We start from the raw sequence: 19,277 nt of genomic DNA on the forward strand, positions 1-19,277 counted from the left end.
ACGGGTTATGTGGGTGCAAAGATTCATGCCTGTCTAGTGCGACTTTTAGCTTTTTTCCTAAAGCAGCTATACTCATCTCTGGCATAATACTTTTAAGTACATAATACTTATCTAATAGTGTGTGGAAGCTGTATTGCATGGTAGTGAACATCTTTTGTACTCTGCTTCTTGCACTATAATGTCCGTTTTTGTATTGTAAGCTGCCTAGAGATTTCCAAAAGATCAGGAGGAATAAAATGTCTAAAACAACACAAGCACACAACTTAAAACACGTGTATTTAGATGTGAGGATTGGGGTTACACACACACTTTTTGTTACTGCACCTGAGGGTTCTCTTCACTATTGGTAGAATAATTTGCCTACCTGTCTCCTAATCTGTGTACTCTGAGATCAAGCAGGACCAGAACCTACAATGTGTTAATGTTGTCACGCAAGTAAGCAGCAATTAAATGTAATGAGTCTGTGCTGTGTTGTTTTCACTATAATGAAACATGGCCCATTAACAAAGTACATGGAATTAAGATATCAAGGTCCAAATTATCAACATATTGTGACCAATATACAGATGATGGCTGAAAATCAGCAGACTACTCAAAGGTAGACCCTACTGAAATCAATCAGCAACCATCATTGATGTGTGTGTTTTAAACACGGGTGATGTTATCCTAAAGAACATAAAGTTCAAAGTAAACTGGAATTACTAAACTGTTCAGCTGAAGTTACCGTAAATGGAAGAAATGTGTAGTGGCATTTATAGTTTGCACATATAGGAAGTTAAGTCTGTATTTGATGCCAGTTGTTTTTTTTCCCCCCTGAAAAAGTCAGACTAATCTTTTCAGCACTGTTTAGAGCATGGTGTTGATGACGTGTCCCCCGCAACCATTTCCTTCCATCCCCCTCCCACCCCTTCTTTGTATCTTGAACACAGGCATTGCTAAATTTCTGTATGAGCAAGTTGGCTATTTTGCTTTGAGCCCATGAAGGTTATCTTATGATTAGTGGAAATTTGTTTAGCAGACACAGAAAATGGAAGATGAAACTGCAGCAAAAGCATGGCAAACCTGAAAGGTCAATTAGTGCATAAATCTATTTAAAAAACAGAAAAGATAGAACTTACAAGCTACAATAAAAGTTATGTCTTTAAAGCTGTAGGTTATATAACAGGGTGGGAAATGTTTAATATCGATTTTCATATGTGCTTCAACAAAGCATTTACAATCTTGAATTGGTGAAATATATACACTTTAAGAGAGGCTACATTTTCCGTAGCATTTGATTTTCATATTGTATAAATCCAGACAATTATAAAAATCAGATTATTATGCTTTTCCCACCCTGGCAGAGAATAAACATGAATTCAGAAGCACAGTGGAAGTGGAAAACAAAGAAGAAAAGAGAGAAAAGGCAGCAGAGAAAGACAGAAGAGGTGAATACAGAGCTACAGAAGTGTTTATTGAGCATGCTACAGAGGCAAGCAGCGTACACATAAGAAGAAATTAAACAACCATCAAACCTCCCAACTTTGTTAGAAAATTAATTTTTAATTGTGCCGCTTTCAAACTATACTGAAATATTACATTTCTAAAGATGTAAAAACTCAACTAATAGAAAATATACATGACCTTTTTCTACATAGATAACAGAATCTATGACTCTTGGAACTAAGTACATCAATTGCAAAAAGTATTGGTCATTTGAACAGAATCAAGACAACAGTTCGGACTGACAGAGGAACTGCTTTCAAATTAATTAATTTTTCCTGTAGATTCTGAGTCATGTTTATAGTAAAGTCAGATCCATTTCTAGATACAAAATATTTTGAAGAGATTTATTAAAACTGAATATTACAATGCAAGGTAAATTAAGACTAAAGGCACATAAACTTTGGTCCCACCTGGTTGTCAGTTTTGTTTTTGTTTTTGTTTTATAAAGAAAACTGCCACAAAAATTATTAATCTTCCTGCAAAAGTTTGCAATACACTTTCTTCATCCTTGAAATACATGCACCAACTCCTGAACTAGCTAGACCGGTCTGCACATGCTCAGAAATCCACAACCATATTTCAAATTGTAATTACTAACTAAAAATGGCAATATATATTTAAATGCACATAAGTCATGTCAACTTCAAAAAACATCTACAAAAAATATTCAGCCACAAACAAGACATTACTTAGTGCCAACATTTATATGATACGCCCCCAGAGTGTGTGTACAAAAAAGGTTAAGACTTAACAATGCTTTCCCCAAAGAGGCTCAAAGCCCGAGGGGTAAAACAAACTAACTAACAAACCCCAAACAAAATAATCATCCTGTCTTTAAAAGAAATTATTTCTCTGCATCTTGTTAACTCTGACTTATGCCTATATCCTTGACCAAACTGAATCTGGAATACACAAGGCCATTTTACTTAATTAAAAAAGAAACAGACAAGAGAGAAGCACAAGTCAAATGTGCTGCATCTCTCTTAAAGTAACGCAACATATTTCATTAAAAAAAAAAATTCATGAAAGCCAATAAATTCCAAGCAGGAGAAACAAAGCTTAACCCTTTTTACACACTCCTGCCTAATACACATTTGGCATAATCCTGCAAAAGTTAGGTGCAGCGATGTCCCTCTGAAATCAATGCTTTAAAAATCAATAGATTTCAATGGGATGTAGGCAAACCTAATGTTTACTGGATTGCACCCATTAATTCCCATGTAACAATGTGCCCCAGACAACCAATTTTTTAAACTAGTAAATGCAATTCTAGCAACTCTAGGTTTTCCTTTTTTAAGGCACGTATGTTAACTAAGTTGAAAAACTATGGGATTTCCTCAGAATCCCCTTTTAAACAAAATCCTTTCATAAACATATGCAAAACCAGCAGATAATACCACTGCTTCTTCCTTGTAAATCCTTTTTTGTTTTCATTTATACATAAACAATCAAGGAATGGTAACAGCATGAAAAACAGATGTCCATCTCTGGTCCCCGCTTTCCCGAACAGTCATAGATGACAACACTAAACAACGTGATACAACCTTATTATTTTGATCTCGCACTTCAAATGGTTGATTTGGAAAAAGAAACTCTCAGATGATGATTTTCTCCAAGATTGTAATTATGCAGATCAATCAAAGCCTGGATAGCTTCTTCTACTGTTGACATCTGAAGGAGAGCCATCTTGTGATCTCTTCTGGAACAAAGCAATAAAATTAGATACCAAAACAGCACTAGAAAATTGTAACATAAACCTTGTTCTTACCAAAGGCAGCTGTTCTCTCGTTTTAAATGAAGTTTCAAAGAAAACATGCTTACTGAAAAAATTTAAATGCTTTCACAGTTCCCCCAGTATTAGCAAACAGCATGCGTAGGTCATCTTCAGATACTGATGGTCTAAACAAAAAGGGGGACAAAGGGGAAAAGAGAGAGACGATTAGAAGCTAACGTTTGGATCTTGTATGAATCTTTCAGCCGTGTTCCCCACACTTACGGGATATTAGATAAATGAAGAGTTGCAGATGGAGGGAAAATATTCTGAAAGTTTTTTGACCCAGGCTTCTTGAAGCGATGAAGAGGTGAATTGCCAAAGTCTTTAGTCAGTCCTTGGTCATCAAGCCCTTCTCGAGGTAGCTGAACTGTCTGGTGTTTGGAAAGAGTCACGCGAATAATCTTTCCATACATTTTCTGTCCGTTCAGATGGCTCATGGCTGGAAAACAAAACCAATTATTCATTTCAGCGTTTCTTCTATTGAATTCAGTATTGTAATTTCTAATCTGTTCAGTGTTTGGGGTGGAGCATTTGATGGCAATTTTCTTTCGATAAATTGACAAATTTAGCTATTATTGCTATCTGGAAATCTTTCAGTCTAAATCTAACTGACAGCTAATCTAAAAGCTGTGCTTATATTGCAAATGTGCCCAGCAAAGCAATAAACAAATTACTTTTTCACGCATTGCCCGACTCTAGTAAGTCATTATTATGGTCACTGAATTAATACAAATTATGATTTCAATAGGGCTTTATTTTCTTCAGAAGTATGTTAAGTTTATGCGCAAGTATCCAAAAGGCCATACACATTGAGCTCCACATGCACCAGGTTTTTCAAGACCCTCACACCCGCTCCCCCTTCCCAAAAGCTATGACTTAAGATGCAGTTATATTTGATGTGACTAGGGAGATATACAAGGAAGGGAGAAAGCTTCAACCTTCCACATGTGCAAGCAAGCATTTTATATGTACACAGGGCTCTTTGGATCCCAATCATGGTATTCACAAAAGAAGCTTGTGTTAATAACAAGGAACTCTCTGGCCTAGCAAGCCACTCAAAAGCAAGGGGAACTTCAGGATCAGATTTCCTAAGCAGTGTAAGAGGTTGTGATCTGAGGGAAAAAAACATTCTTCCTACACAATCTCAGATTTTAGAAAGATTAGAAGCAAACGCTGAAATTTAAACATGGCTTGAAGGACACTGAAAACTAATGTTTAAGTGGCAAATAAGAGAGAGAAAAACCCACTAATCTCACCGAGCTGTGATTGGTTTCCATCAGCCATCTGTATAAGAGCACTGTCCTTCTTATTGTATAAAATCTTCACACGCTGCACATCCCCATAAACACCTTTTTAGAATCAGAGAAGTAAATCCAAAAGAAACAACGTTTTTAAGGACAGCTGAATAGCACATTTTGACATATCAATGAAACATTCGGAACATGTCTCTCACTTCTCCCAACATTCACGCAAATGAATAAAGAAGAACAAGATTTTGAATAGGTGAATTTTGAAAAAGAAGACATTTTTTTGATAAACCCTCAAAGCTATGTGAATGATATTAAATTAAAGATCATGCAAAATAAAAAAGCATGCATTAAAAGAAAAAATTGCATCTATGGAGAGCTTTAAAAACAGCAAAAGAAAAATAGCAAAAGATTTACTATTCAACTTTAAAGCCAAAGTGCTAGCTACAAATAAGAATTAAGGTGAAACAAATAATTAAATCAATAATAAAAGTATAGTGCTAACGATAACATACCGAAGAGGGTAAACAGACTTTGGGGCGTAACCATCTTTAGAAGGAGAGAAGAGCAAGCAGCATAAGACAAGAAGAGAGAAGAGTCGAGGAAGAGCGGAGATGAACAGATCATCCATAACGAAGGGTGGTTCCCGCAGAATGGTGAGGTGGTCATGGATCATGGTTCAAGGCGGTTAATTGGGGCAAGTTGGTCCGAGGAACATTTTGTTCAAGCACAGAAGCATGAACATAGGGGAATGGAGACAGGGGGTGTAGACAAGGTAGGCAGAGGAGAAGACAGGGAAGGGCGTGGGAATTTGGGAAGAGACAGGGAAAGGGTAGGTGAGAACAAAGGGAGAAGGATGAAATGGGGAAGGGAAACAGCAATGCAGAAGAAAAATAAGGAAGTGGGGAACAAAAAAAAATAAAATATAGGTCAGTACATAGGAAATGCAGGAATTTGGTCAGAAAATGGTTGGTTTATGTATTGTACAAGAAAACTGAGTAAAATGTAGTCACCCAAGACAAAATATGGGTAAAGTACATCCATATCAAACAGTAAATTACGTCTCATCTGAATGTGAAAAGAAAAGAAAAATCCATGCAATAGAAACTTAAAACAAAAACAAGCCCAACTCTAAATTTTAACTGCATAAGCATGGCTGGTTATGAAATGCAGGCAGGAGTTTTTCAAAATGGCACTCTGATCCAAGCATTTTAATGTGCAAGAGTGTAAATGACAAAAATGAGAAAAGCATAATGGCTCATATTTAAAAAGAGGCCAATAAAAAAAATGAAACACATATTCAAAGGAGACAAACAGATACAAACTACCCCACATTTCATACCAGCTTTCACAGCAAGTCAAAGTAAAGGTACAAGATGATAAAATGCAAAACTAAAGAAAACCTCTTCGATTTCAGAGTTAAAGAAGTATTGAAGTAAAGTGTTGTTGTTGTTTTTAGGAGAAAAGATGAATAAAAACTGTGAAGGAAAGATAAAATTACTAAGAGAGATTGAAGAGTGCCGCAGCAAGATCTTTGGGAGAACCTTCAAAGAAAAATGTGTTAGAGCTGTTCACAAATTAATACTACAAAAATGCAATGACATGTAAGCATGAAATGAACAAGCAAATAATTAGCTCAGGCAAAACAGAACAGCAGTTTTCTTAAGAACCAATTTACAAAATGGAGCACATATGTACTTGGAAAAATAAACTAAAAGGCATCCAGAACATGCAATATTTACCATATTTTTCTTAGGAAAAATAGGTAGCCGAATAGCAAAGGGTATTTTAAAAGATGCTGGCTACCTAGGAAAACAGAAGTATTCAACTATAACAGAAACAATTTATTGGAATCTAGTTGTAAAACAACCTTGAGTAGCATGGGGGGGGGGGAGCCACAGATCTTAATAAATAAAAATAGTAAAAGCAAGCTCAAGATAAAGAAGCACTTAAGCAGTTCACAAAATGAAGCATGGTAAAGAGGAAAAAAAAGAAGGGTGAACAAGTAGGTTCACTGACCTCTTCATTTAAATTGCTAACCAGGAGGACTGTGTTGCCACCAGCTGAAACTCCAGGCATACCCACACGGCCGGCAGCTGCCGCGGCAGCAGCAGCAGCAGCATTTGGAATCCCCAATGGACTCAGCGCTCCTGGAACAGCTGCAACAGGAAGCCCTAATTTTAAAATAAAGCATATTTTACGAAACACACACAAGTCGTTCCAATATAATCTAATTTAGAAGTGTTGTGTTGGTTTTGCGCCTTTGTCCAGATCTATCCGTTTGTAGGTTGACCTATGTGGAATTCCGCTTCTTGATGACAAACCAATGTTCCAAAGAATCCTGAGAGCGAAAACCTCATTACTACTTCACTAGCACGCGACACAGAACCTTGCATTTCCTCCCTATCAGTCCTTAGCTTACCATTTCAGTTAACACAAACACTATCCTGTAAGAAATAGCTCACTGAAGGTGTTTGTGCTTAATTTACCCATCAGAAATCTATGGCAGCTTCAATGGCACATGAAAACAAGTCACACTAAACAAATGGGTCAAGCACTTTCAAGTTCAGCTACTCAATAAGGCGTGCCTCCAACATGTCTTTAACTATAAGAAAACAAAGACAAGAGAAATACATCTGACCTGCTCCTTTGATATTTTGCAAATATCTACAGATGGTGAGGGAGGCTTATAGCAAAAAACCATCAAATAATAGTAATAATAATAAATTTATTATTGATACCCTGCGCACCCGGCTGGGTTTCCCCAGCCACTCCGTACAGCTTCCAGCGCATAGAAAAACAAAATAAAACATCAAACATTAAAACTACCCAATATAGGGCTGCCTTCAGCAAATGTCTTCTAAAAGCTGTGTAGTTCTTTATCTCCTTGACTTCTGATGGGTCTAAATCTTGAGTCTAAATCCTGTGAGAAACATCATTCCTCCTACCACTGAAATCATCACAACTTCTTGCAACGATATACAGTTAGAGAAAAGGCCCAGAGCCACAAAGCACGAAATCTCAAGTCTAGACAGTCACTCCTCTTGACACAGAAACCACAACTTCTTAAATAAAATGCTTTCTAAAAGAAAATGCTGTAGATAGGAGCAACAAGTAACACCTTGACACACCTTTCCCAGAATCCTTTATTCACAAGCCACCTGTGCCGGATGTACAAGTCACGTGTACCTAAGGTCTTATAAGAGCTGGTTGTTCAATACAGTCTAAATAAATAATTATTCAATGCTGCAGAGATTAATTGAAAAATGTGCATGTACTATCAGCTGAAACCTTTGGGGATTAATGGGAGAACACCCTGTAGCAGCGCTGTAGCTGCTAAAGAGCTACTAGGTGTACAATGCCATCTACAGCACTCACCTCGCCTAAGGATGTTTTAAAAATTAACAAAACAAGCTTTTTACAAAAAAACAAAAAACAAAACCTGGAACATTAAAGCTTCCATATAAAGAATGTGTGCTTGTTCTGAGAACAGACCAATTCTAGCTTAAAAAAACCCAGTTGCAGCTGTTGTCATTCCTCTGCTCCATCAACTCACAAGAAAGCGGAGTACAGTCAGCTTCACCCAATGATTCACCCAGTTCTCCCTTACCAAGAGCTCTCCTAGCTCAAGGTGTAGTTTGGAAGAATATTACTACCTTCATTGTGGCTGGGAGATCCTGGAAGCTACTGTGACTTGTGAGGATGTTTAAAGGGGGTAATTTAAAGGGTGGTGCTTTTTTTTGGAAGACTGCTTTAAATTACTCTTAATCTTCCTCTTTAAGCATTCTGCCGTTCTGTAGTGAGTGAATACAAAGCATTTCCAAAAAAAAAAAACCTCACTCAAAGGTGATAATGATCTCAGCCTTTAGCACTATTACCCTTTTCATTTTAAAGTCATTTTTTTAAAAATCCCTTTTCAGCCACTATGATTGTATGAAAGGGTGCTAAAAAAAAGTCTTATAGTTTTATTGAAAATTATCTACCCTCTAAAAGTTACTCTTTTTCAACTCTCTGCCATACTCCTAATTTTATTGCTTAAAATGTTTTGCCGGAGAAGAGCAAACACATATAAACATTACACAAGATATAGGCACAGCCTCCACTCCTGTTACACATAGTATTTCCTTAAGGAAGCTATACGTAGAGGTATGCTACCTCCACAGCATCAGAGGAAGCACACACATTTTGCAACTTTTATTGCTTAAAATGTTTTTGTTTTTCCTCCCATTTCTACTAAATGTTTGCCGGAGAAAAGCAAACACATATAAACATTACACAAGATATAGGCACAGCCTCCACTCCTGTTACACATAGTATTTCCTTAAGGAAGCTATACGTAGGCAAAACTTTCTGAACCACATTTCTCACGTTATGAATTCATTCTTTGAAATTCAAACATAAAAACTTAAGAAGGACCCTACTGCTCCCAGTGGCCAACTAGATCCTCACAAGCAGAATGGAAGTGCAACAACACACTGTCTACTGGTGTTCCTAACAACTGGTATTCAGAGGCATGCTACCTCCACAGCATCAGAGGAAGCACACACATTTTGCAACTACTATCATGACAGCATCTTTCCAGCCACACTGGTCTAGCGCCAACACTTTCCTTTTCTCACAGGCACCAGGTTATGGCTTCCCTTTTCTCCCATGCATCTAATGAAATATGATCCAGCTGTACCAAGGCTTTATGTTAGTAAGCAATTTATTATTATTTTTAAAATTGTGCCGCTTTGGTTTGCTGATAAAGTTGGGTTTTTTGTGGATGCTGTTGATATCCATTGTTTTTAACCATGTTGAATAAACAACTAGGTATTAATTGTAGCATAAGGACTCACAGAGAAGATTGACAGCGATTGGCTTATTCACAGAAAATACAGGAGTGAATTCTGGTGAAAGTATCCAAATGCAGACAGAAATGACTCAAATGAATCTTCAGTTTTAAATTTGCGAACTTTTAATTCCCAACCCATCCCCTGGCTTAAATTAAGTCACCACCATCATGTTATTGCTCTTAAGATACACAAATAGACATAGTGAACTTCTGGCTTTTCTCCTCATCCAATTTTCTTTAATAGAGTACAAATTTTATATCATCAATAGAAATCAAGCACTTCTCCTAATAGATTGAAAGTGAGTTTTTCTATTTGTAAATTGGCCATCCTTTTTAATGAGCATTTATCCTTTTGTAGAAGAAAAAATTGTATGAGGAAACACATCATACGTATACATCTGGGCCAATGATATTCATTAAACTTTAACCTTTTAATCCTGGACACTCAGAAAGACCCAGAAATAGGACCAGATTGTATATACCTCAGATGCATTAAAGAATGAAAGTTAAGAGGAAGTATGAATAGCACTGCACTAGTTCTGAATATTATGTTATATCAGGAGATAGCAGATATGGACACCAGAGTCCCAAAGTTGTTGGGGGTTTTTTAAACTGAGGGATTGTATCTAAACTTCACACGGTCAGGAAAATCACCAGCTCATGTGCACCTAAGTATTTCTCAAGAGAACATTCTTGCTTCTATATTTAATGGGGCCTGGCTGATAAATAAAATAAATAGAATCAAATTGCATGCATAATCACCTATAGCCATACTCACAGTTCAGTGCATTTCCCCTTGAAGCAATATTCATCAGCACAAAGCAAAAAGTAAATTTAATTGTCTTTCGACAATACAATGTGTTGCCCCAATGAAGGGAAAGAGTAATATGATTTCAGGAACAAGGTTGCCCCCACCCCACTGCTTACACCACAGAGAGGTAAGCAAAAGGAAAATGAGAAATAATTCTCAACTCTGCAGCAAGAACATATGGAAAGAAGTAAACATAAGAATTACATTTTCAAACTTATTAAAAATGCCTTGATATGCCACTGAGCTTCACTGTAATACATATATAGAGACTGTAAACCTGGCAGTAGATGACATGAGAGTGGCTATAACTTAACGGTAGAGGAAATGCTATACACAGAGAAGGTTTAAAGTCATGTCTGAAGCAGTAAGGTTTCATCAGTTCTGTGATGGGAAGACCACATTGCTTCAGTTTTCATAAAAGAGGAACCGTAGCGATATAGGAGTTAATGCATCTGAGATTGAGGAAAAGCCAGGTGCTCTTGCTCTCAACTATGTGGGGCCAAGCAATCCCCATCCAATAATACTAGAAAAGGCCTTACATGAAATAGCACATGTATTAAGATTCATTTTATAGGTTCTGGGGGGTACCCAATGAATATAAAACATATGTAGTAAAGAAATGGAATAAAAGAAGCTCTGTTAGCTTCAGTAGCAGGTACTCAAACTAAAAGACTGGGAGGGAGACAGGTTAAAAAGGAGTGAGGAATCAGCTAATGTGAACAGAATTTGTTGAAAGGGAAGAAAAGTTTATTGAAAGTAATAATCAACAGACCTATTCTTCAGAGCTCAGGGTCTACTTTATTCAGTATTCTCATTAATGACTGCATGGATAAAAAGTTAATACAATCTGCAGATACTATCTTAGAAGACATTGTAAATAATGAGAATGGAGAGAGAAAGAAACAAAATCATACCTAGAAGAGAGGTCTCCTTTGCAAAGGCAGCAGCAATAGCAGGATCCAAAGCTGGTTGGCCATCACCAGAGGGAAGGTCAGGGCGAGTATAATCCCTACTTTTATCATTATTATACTTTACATTCAAGTTGACCAATTTGGAAAAATCAATCCGTAAGGTACAACAGGCATTATAAATATTCTGACCATCTAACGCCTAGAAAAATAGGAAAATATTAATGAAGATCACATGACAGATGTTGCAGTTGAGGTTTAAGCATATATACCCATACATCCACTGAAATTAATATGAAAATGTTTAAAATGCATCACCGCATATGTGGAACTGGAAACTATCAAATATTATATTCAATAGTAGTTGGACATTATCAGCTAGATAATGCTGATATAGTTGGTTTAACTTTGTATTATTTTTTATTTTACAAAAAGCGGGGATGTAAGGTAAAAAGTGAGCCAGGAAATTACAGACTGGTTAGCCTAGCTATTCTAGAAATTTTACTAAAACCACTGGAACTAGAATTACCGTATTTTTCTGTGTATAAAACAATGGTTTTTGCTAAAAATAATTAGTAAAAAATTGGGGGTTGTCTTATACATGGACGGTGAATGCACAGGGACTCAGGTGGCCCGGGCTCAGGTTCACTCTCTGGCGTGGGCAGCCTGGGCTTAGGTTTGGGCTCGGATGTGCATGGCCTGGGCTCAGGTTTGGGCTCACAGCAGCCAACCTGATGCCTATGGAAAACATGCCCCGAGCACAAGAACACTCTCCTCTCCTGCAGTTTACAGCAACTGGTGTCAGTTACAAAGTTCAAAACAGTTATTTCCTTCCTCAAATCTAAACTTCAGTGATCATACTTTCCACTGAAACAGAGGTGAACATAGCTACTACAGATAGACCTATTCCTTCCCTCAGATGAAATGAAATGGGGTATCAATGCAAGCCTTCCAGGTGAGTGAAACACCCAATGGCACAGCTGGATGACAGTAGTTTTAAGGACAGAAACTGATCATCTTTTCATATCTAACTCCTGCAAGGCTTCAATATAATGTATATTATAAGTATGAAAAAACATGCCCCCAAAATAAGCTCGAACAGATACCATACAGGCACAAAAGCATAAAATATATGTTATGTTGTCATGTTCCCTATTAAATTGTAAAAATAAATATAGAAGTTCCTTTCCAACTTCAAAAATGAGGAAACAAGAAAAACTTGAGCTCACAAGTGGCTCTAAATGAGCATCCATAAAAGCATCTCACAGCATGCATGCACATAATTAGCATCTCTTAGATGATGCAAACATTTGCCATCTGTTTTGAGACCTCAAGGAAACCAATCCAACCTATGGAACACAAGCTCTGACACTATGAATAGCTGTGCAGATAACACTTTTCCCTGTCTCACACCTCTTCTCAAATTTCTCTCTCATCTCTCTCCCGTCTTCAACAGTATCTTATCACCACCTCAGTCAAGAAACACCAAGCAATGTCAAAGTATATGGACAGCAGGTGTACTAAAAAAATGAAATGGCACTGTCCTCCAGGCACATTGAAACCGAGAACAGAGTGACTGGATCGAGGAATGTGTTTATCTGAAAACAAAGTAACACACAACAATGTTGCAACACTTGTCAGTTTGACAATATTCCTGTGAAGAGAACTAATCAAGGCCTTTCTTTCAGAATTAATTGGCAATAAGCTGTGCTGCAACATATAGCTGATTAATCAAACTGATCACTTTAAAACTTTTTGATTAAGGAAGAGTTTCCAATTAATTGAGCAGATTAAAAGTAGGAGTAAACTAACACATGTTTCTGTTAAATCCAGATTTTAATGTATTGCTGGTTATTTTTGATGGAGACATCTGATCTTATATGTATATACAAATTACTTGCACGCTTGATCTTAAAAGCCAATGTTTATCCACCATGATGGTATGCATAGAAGAGCTTATTTATAACTCGGTGTGTTTTGCAAAAGCAGAAATTTTAAGGCAATGGCAACTTCAGATGCTTCAGTCTGATAGGGAAATAACCCAACGTGAGCCAATGTGAAATAAAGAGAATCATTTTATGCCAGAATTCACTTTTTCAACCTGAATAGCAAGTCTGAACATCATAGGCACTTCATAGCCAACAGTGATGTTGACAAGGCTATTTTCATCAGACTCCTTAGGAAATGCTACTTCATCTAGGTGCTTGATTTTCTTAAATTGCTCTTTAAACTTCCTTATTGAGCCTTCAATTTCTTTGAAGGCCACATTCCGATTCCCTATAAAGAGCACTATCTGCAAAGTAATTTTACCATTAACCTTTATGGTAAAAAACTGAAAATTTCATTTAGCTTCTCTTCTGCAATAGTAGGTTTTTAAACTGACCCTTCAGAATGTTGGATATTTTATCACCCAGAGGCACATCATGAACCACTTTAAAAAGCATCTTAACAGTATATTTAGATGTCTAAGGTCTGTAATCCTATACATATTTTCTTGGGAGCAAATCCAATAGAATTCAGTGGGACTTGCTTTAGAATAGACACACAAATGATTGCATTGTAAATTATCTCTTCACATTTCTGCTTCGTAGCTTTACTTATCAATTCAACGAATGTTTAGATTGTTTAATGTTTATAAATGCTGGCTAAGATTAGAAAGCAGGCTGTAGGATCTCCAGCCCAATTTAGATTATTTTCTAAATGTAGCACATAAACAAAATTCAGGTGCTCAACCTAAATCAATATACCAACTCCAGGCAGTTAAGCATTAGGTAGAAATATTAGATATGAAGTTCCCTGCCACAGCATTTTCTTAAAAAGGACCTCTGTCAATACTTTCCATTAGTTTATTTCTCAAAGCCTTAAGAAAACAGTTAAGAGAAACTTAATAATTTGAAAAGCATAACATATTCATTTTGGTCCCAGGTTAATTTTGAGTGAAACAGTGATGTACTGGTGATTTAGGAACAGAATGTTTACTTACAGGCAGTAAGATCCTGATGTTCATTTATAATCTGAAAAGTTACTTATTTTGTCCACACAAATACATTTTGACAAAACAAGTATTGCCAACTATACGTAATTAATAAAGGCTAAACAGAATTAAGTATACTTACTAGCTTTGCTTGTTGGGCATTTACTGGATCACCATACTGTAACAGTGCTTGAAATTGATTATTTTTTGTGAATGTAATTATTTTCAAAACTGCACCAAATTTAGAGAATATCTGTGAAAAACAATCAAAAGTACACAGGTACTCAACTTTACAAGTCACAAAACAAAACACACCCACACAAACCACTAAGATGTTCACATCAATGTATCTGGTTAGTTTCATAGGGGCAGCTGCAATGGTCCGTTGCAGCAGAGTGTCTTGGGGCACATTAAAAAAATGAATACTTTTTGGACTAGAGAATACTTCATAGGATGCAGGAAGCATTATGCTCACTTGGCAGGTATATACACACATGAATTTAGAGCAGGGTAAGATTTATTTATTTATTTTCCTACTGAGGGTTGCATTCCCATGGGTAATTAGTTAGGTACATTTACTCATTCATTCAATTTGTGATAAATGAATGAAACAATCTAGGCATCATACACTTTTATTCTCTTTTTTGGGTGGGTAACGTTAGAACCACAATAACCTTAAGCAACAGCCAGCGTAAAGACCCAAATGCAAAACTTGAACAATAAAATACAGCACTGTGATGACACAGCTTGAAGTTGATATCATGGGAGGCAAGCAAACCAGTCAAAGCAACCCGTCATTCTTGTTAACTTTGCCGGTGCCACCAAGCAAATCGTACATTAAAGCTTTTAATGCAGTAGTTTCAGAACTGGGGTTTGTTTGTTTGTTGGCATTTTATTTCCATCCAGCCACAGCTTTCCCAATCCCTCCACCTGTACCTATGTGTATACACCTGCCAAAAGAATGACATATCCAAGTATAGCAACAAAAATAAACACTGCCAGGAGAGACATGAAGAGCTCATGTCAGAGCTCTTCAATGGGCAGTCAGCCAGCACCCAAAAGTCCTATTTTTTCCACTGTGCTCATTCTAGCAAATAGGTGAACGGAATTTTCACCTTCAAACATTTTTGAGGTCTCCCATTTTCCACTTACAAAAAAAGTTTAACAGGACTTCTCTCTCCTTTATGACATAATACCAACCAAACAGGGATCACATAATGAACACATTCTATTTGTAGCCTGCTCTTACATGATGCTCCAACTTGTTTCCCACCTAAGGAACTGATCAGCTCCACCCCTGCCTAACTGTAGTAAAGCTTCAGGATCAAGTACCATCAGACTGAGCCCTTCATGCAGTTACCATGATAAATGTCAAAGACACTCGGCCCATTGTTTTCTGGCTACATGAAGATGTCACAAGGCCAGTCTGCAGCCCTGATTCAGCTCTAATTGCACCAGAAGGCACATGTAGGTACACAATTCACTAAGAGCAGTCAATTGTCAACATACAATATCTGCACTCAGAAATACACCCAACCCAACACATTGTATTTTGCAATGCTGTTCTGTAGCAGTTTCATTGCAACGGTGTGGCAAATTCAGGAAGTCTCGGGAATATGAAACTCATGGAAATGTGCATTTCTGAAAACATTCATGAATCTTGGACCATACGGTTCTGCTGAATTCTTACAAAAAGTTTACACCCCCTTCCACATCTGGGGGGCAAAACGAACATTCTACAGTGTATCCTGACAGTGTATTTCCTGGCCAGTTTCTGTGGGTTGAATTGTGCAGTAGAACCTCCCCTTCCCTCTCCCCCTCTTTCAAATATGCTGCAGAAGGTTGGAAGAATTCCCCAGAGCAGGTTTGGGGGGAAATGGAGGGACACAGAAGGAGGAGAGGGAAGGTAAGTTCCATTACACAAACTGAAGTTGTTTTGTTTACTCAATGACCATGTTTACTGACACATTTGCTTGGTTCTCTGCTCAAAAAATCCCCGTTAAAAGAAAGACTTACTTGGTGGAGAACATCAAGAGTTACAGGATAATACATGTTATCAATAATTATTCTAAGGACAGGACTCTGAGCTGGCGTTACTGCACTCTCGCTAACTGTGGTTCCACTTATGGGAGTATTTGTTGTCTGTACTGCAGTCACTGCTTGTAGAACAGCTTGAGCTCGCTACAATAAAAGAGAAGGGAAAGCATTCAAAATGAGAATATGTGAATTAGATTTAAAGATTAGTATATTCCATAGTTGCTTCAATGTACCTTTTAAAGAAGTCAATGACAGAATGGAATTTCTAAAAATATTTTAGCTTTTATTTTTGCTCTCCATATGATAGTATGAATACTTTCATGCACCACATCTTGACACTCTTTATCTACATTAAACTGGATGTTGATAGTGTATCAGAGTGTAATAACTTAGACTAAATTTGTTAATGCATAGCAGATGTATATTTTTCTGAAATGAAATCAAGATGGAAGGGGAGAAATCTGTGCTATTGCAGGACTTACCTATCACTTCTAAGCATCAGAAACAACAGTACTCTCATCAGCTGAAGAGAAGCCAGAGATGGAATAGGTATTTCAGCAACAAAATACTGTACATTTTGTTGAAATAAGGTGCAGAAGTTGGCCACAAGCAAGCTCTAGAAGATTGGGGTATATTCTAGATGCACAGGAATGTAAGCTTAGCCATGTTTTTACTTTCTTTTTCATTGATGGGCCCGAGACCCATTATTCCCCACCTTTCCTCTTCAGTCCAACCAGTTCCAAAGATTGGAAGGAAACCTCCAGCAAAGAAAGTACTACTGCTTGCTGTTGAACAGGAAGAAGTAAATAAGAAGACTGCCTGAGAACATAAGAGTGCAAAGGAATCCAAGCTTCTGTATTCTGAATAATCTATTTTCTCACAGGAGAACACTTCTGGATAATGTATCTCTCGGTTTTAACAAAAAAGGATCCCTCCCCCCTTTTGCAGTTAGCGTTTTAGGTTAACTTGACAATTCTTTGTACTATAAAACTTAACTGGAGTCAGTCAAAAATAAAGGTCAGCTTAACCAAGTGTTCTTCAGCTTTGAGTTCAAAAATGTTGATGGATTACAAATTCTATCACCTTGGTTAGTGAAATCCAGTCAAGAGGGGCTGACCGAATGGGAGCAGGGCATGGTGAATTGCATTTTTATGTGATGGACAGGCAGTGGCACACCCACTCCTGAAGAATCCCACCTTGGATCCTATGGTTTACAACTATTACCTGGTTGCAAATATCCCTTTCTCAGGTAAGGCAGTGGAGAGGCTGGAGGCCAAGCACTTACAGGAATTCCTGAGGGACATGAATAGTTGGATTTGTTTCCATCTGGGATCTGGTGCAGTTGTGGGACTGAATCAGCCTTGTTTGCCATAATGGATGAAATAATAATATTTAATAATAATATTACCAAGAGTGAATGGGGGAGTTCAACTCTGCTTCTCAATCTCTCAGGGCTTTTGATCCCACAGACCATGGTTTCCTCCTGGACCACCTCTGTGGTGCCTACTGAAGTCTATTATATTATTATTTCAGAAGACATTTTAACTGATTTTATAATTTTAATGGATTTTTTCCTTTTTGTATTGGATCCTCAGAAACCACTTAAGAGACTATTGTAGTTAATCAGTGTGCAATTAGTTTGTATGTATGTATGTATGTATGTATGTATGTAAAAGGTTAAGGTACCCCTGCCCGTACGGGCCAGTCGTGTCCGACTCTGGGGTTGTGCGCCCATCTTTCTTAAGAGGCCGGGGGTCAGCACTGTCCGAAGACACTTCCGGGTCACGTGGCCAGCGTGACAAGCTGCAACTGGCGAGCCAGCGCAGCACACGGAAACGCCGTTTACCTTCCTGCTAGTAAGCGGTCCCTATTTATCTACTTGCACCCGGGGGTGCTTTCGAACTGCACCCTGCCGCGGGGATTCGAACCGCCGACCTGACGATCGGCAAATCCTAGGCGCTGAGGTTTTACCCACAATAAATAAATATTAGGTACTATTGTTTTCTTCTTTTATGAATCACCTCCCATGAGGCATCCCAAAGTATTTTGAGAACACTTATTAAAGGTGATTAAAAGTTCTATTCCCAGTTCAGCTCTAGTCATGCAAACCTAGTTCTATGCAACAATAAATGACCCTGGATGGCAATGAAAATCTACATATGCATCAAATATGTGTCCAGTCAGCCTAATGATGACTGGATGGACAGCATAATCCATGTACTGAATTATGCAGGTGTAATCCACTGTGATGCCTTGTTACTTTTTATATATTATCTCTAAGTGTACGATCCTGCCTTTATCTGCACAAGGTAAAGATCTTGTACAGGATCCTTGCCATTTGCAGGTTATATATTGAAGGTATACGTTTTTATTTCTTTAAACTCCCCTTTAGTTTTAAAGATTCACCTGTTAGCCCAGAATAACTAGGTTTAGGCTATGTGATGAACAGACCAGAAGTTTTAACACTGAAAGTCAATATTTATAACAATCTGTTTATATTATCAGATTATATGATTTTTGCAAGTTAGGTGTGAAACATTTCGTTTGATATTTACTTTAAAATGTTACCGTTATTTCAAAGTACTATGTACCAGTGGGAAGCTGCGCACACCTCCTCCGCGCTGGAAGGAGTGCCAGAAATAGCGTTTGCGCATGCGTGCATGCACACTCCGGCCCACCGCGGTGTCTGCGGGACCGTGAACCAGCCCAAGCCACAAAAACTTTGCCAACCCCTGAACTAGGAGCTCAATTGTCACCTCCTGTGGTGATCGGACTGAGAAACAGTCAAGAACAGGTGATTTTTAAAAATCTCCTGACATTGAATATAAGGGGCAAAGCAAATGGTAATGCACAGCATGCTCAACCTGACTGCATCCATAAATGCACCTGTGTTCCATGTGGAGTTCCAGGTATCTCCCCTCTAAATACATTGAGGGCATCTGTTGGAATCTTAGTCCTATGCAGCTGTGGGAAAGTCAGTGTCTCAAGGTAATGGGGCCTTGAGTGGTTGATCTTGATTTGGGGGTCACTTTTCAAGTCACTCAGATGTTGACTTTAGGGGTTTTTTTTATAGTCTTTTGAAGCAAGGTCTGACAAATGTTTATCCAAGAGTTGTATCCAATGTAGCAATAAGTTAGTCACTTAGCAGTGTACTTGTTCCTGTAGCAAAATGTTTTGCGTCATTGGAACGTAGTTGTTTAAGAGAAT

The 19,277-nt window shown here is 37.7% G+C and overlaps 1 protein-coding gene across 5 annotated transcripts in view; it reads right to left on the bottom strand.

Annotated features, from left to right (window-relative positions):
- Positions 1-1,522: 1,522 nt before the first annotated feature.
- The window catches only part of PTBP2 (polypyrimidine tract binding protein 2), a 49,801-nt gene continuing 32,046 nt past the window's right edge, over positions 1,523-19,277 (bottom strand). For 2 of the 5 annotated variants that reach the window (XM_079981514.1, XM_079981510.1), the window contains 9 exons: positions 16,050-16,214; positions 14,176-14,286; positions 11,066-11,261; positions 6,526-6,680; positions 5,022-5,055; positions 4,516-4,608; positions 3,482-3,698; positions 3,307-3,384; positions 1,523-3,184 (listed from right to left, as the gene is read on the bottom strand). In XM_079981514.1, coding sequence (XP_079837640.1) covers positions 3,052-3,184; positions 3,307-3,384; positions 3,482-3,698; positions 4,516-4,608; positions 5,022-5,055; positions 6,526-6,680; positions 11,066-11,261; positions 14,176-14,286; positions 16,050-16,214 — 1,182 coding nt within the window. In that variant the 3' untranslated portion in view covers positions 1,523-3,051. The remainder of the gene's footprint in view (positions 3,185-3,306; positions 3,385-3,481; positions 3,699-4,515; positions 4,609-5,021; positions 5,056-6,525; positions 6,681-11,065; positions 11,262-14,175; positions 14,287-16,049; positions 16,215-19,277) is intronic. The other 3 variants (XM_079981513.1, XM_079981512.1, XM_079981511.1) reach the window with 3 other exon arrangements.

Source organism: Podarcis cretensis (assembly GCF_951804945.1).
Source record: "Podarcis cretensis genome assembly, chromosome: 6".
Taxonomy (NCBI): Eukaryota; Metazoa; Chordata; class Lepidosauria; order Squamata; family Lacertidae; genus Podarcis; species Podarcis cretensis.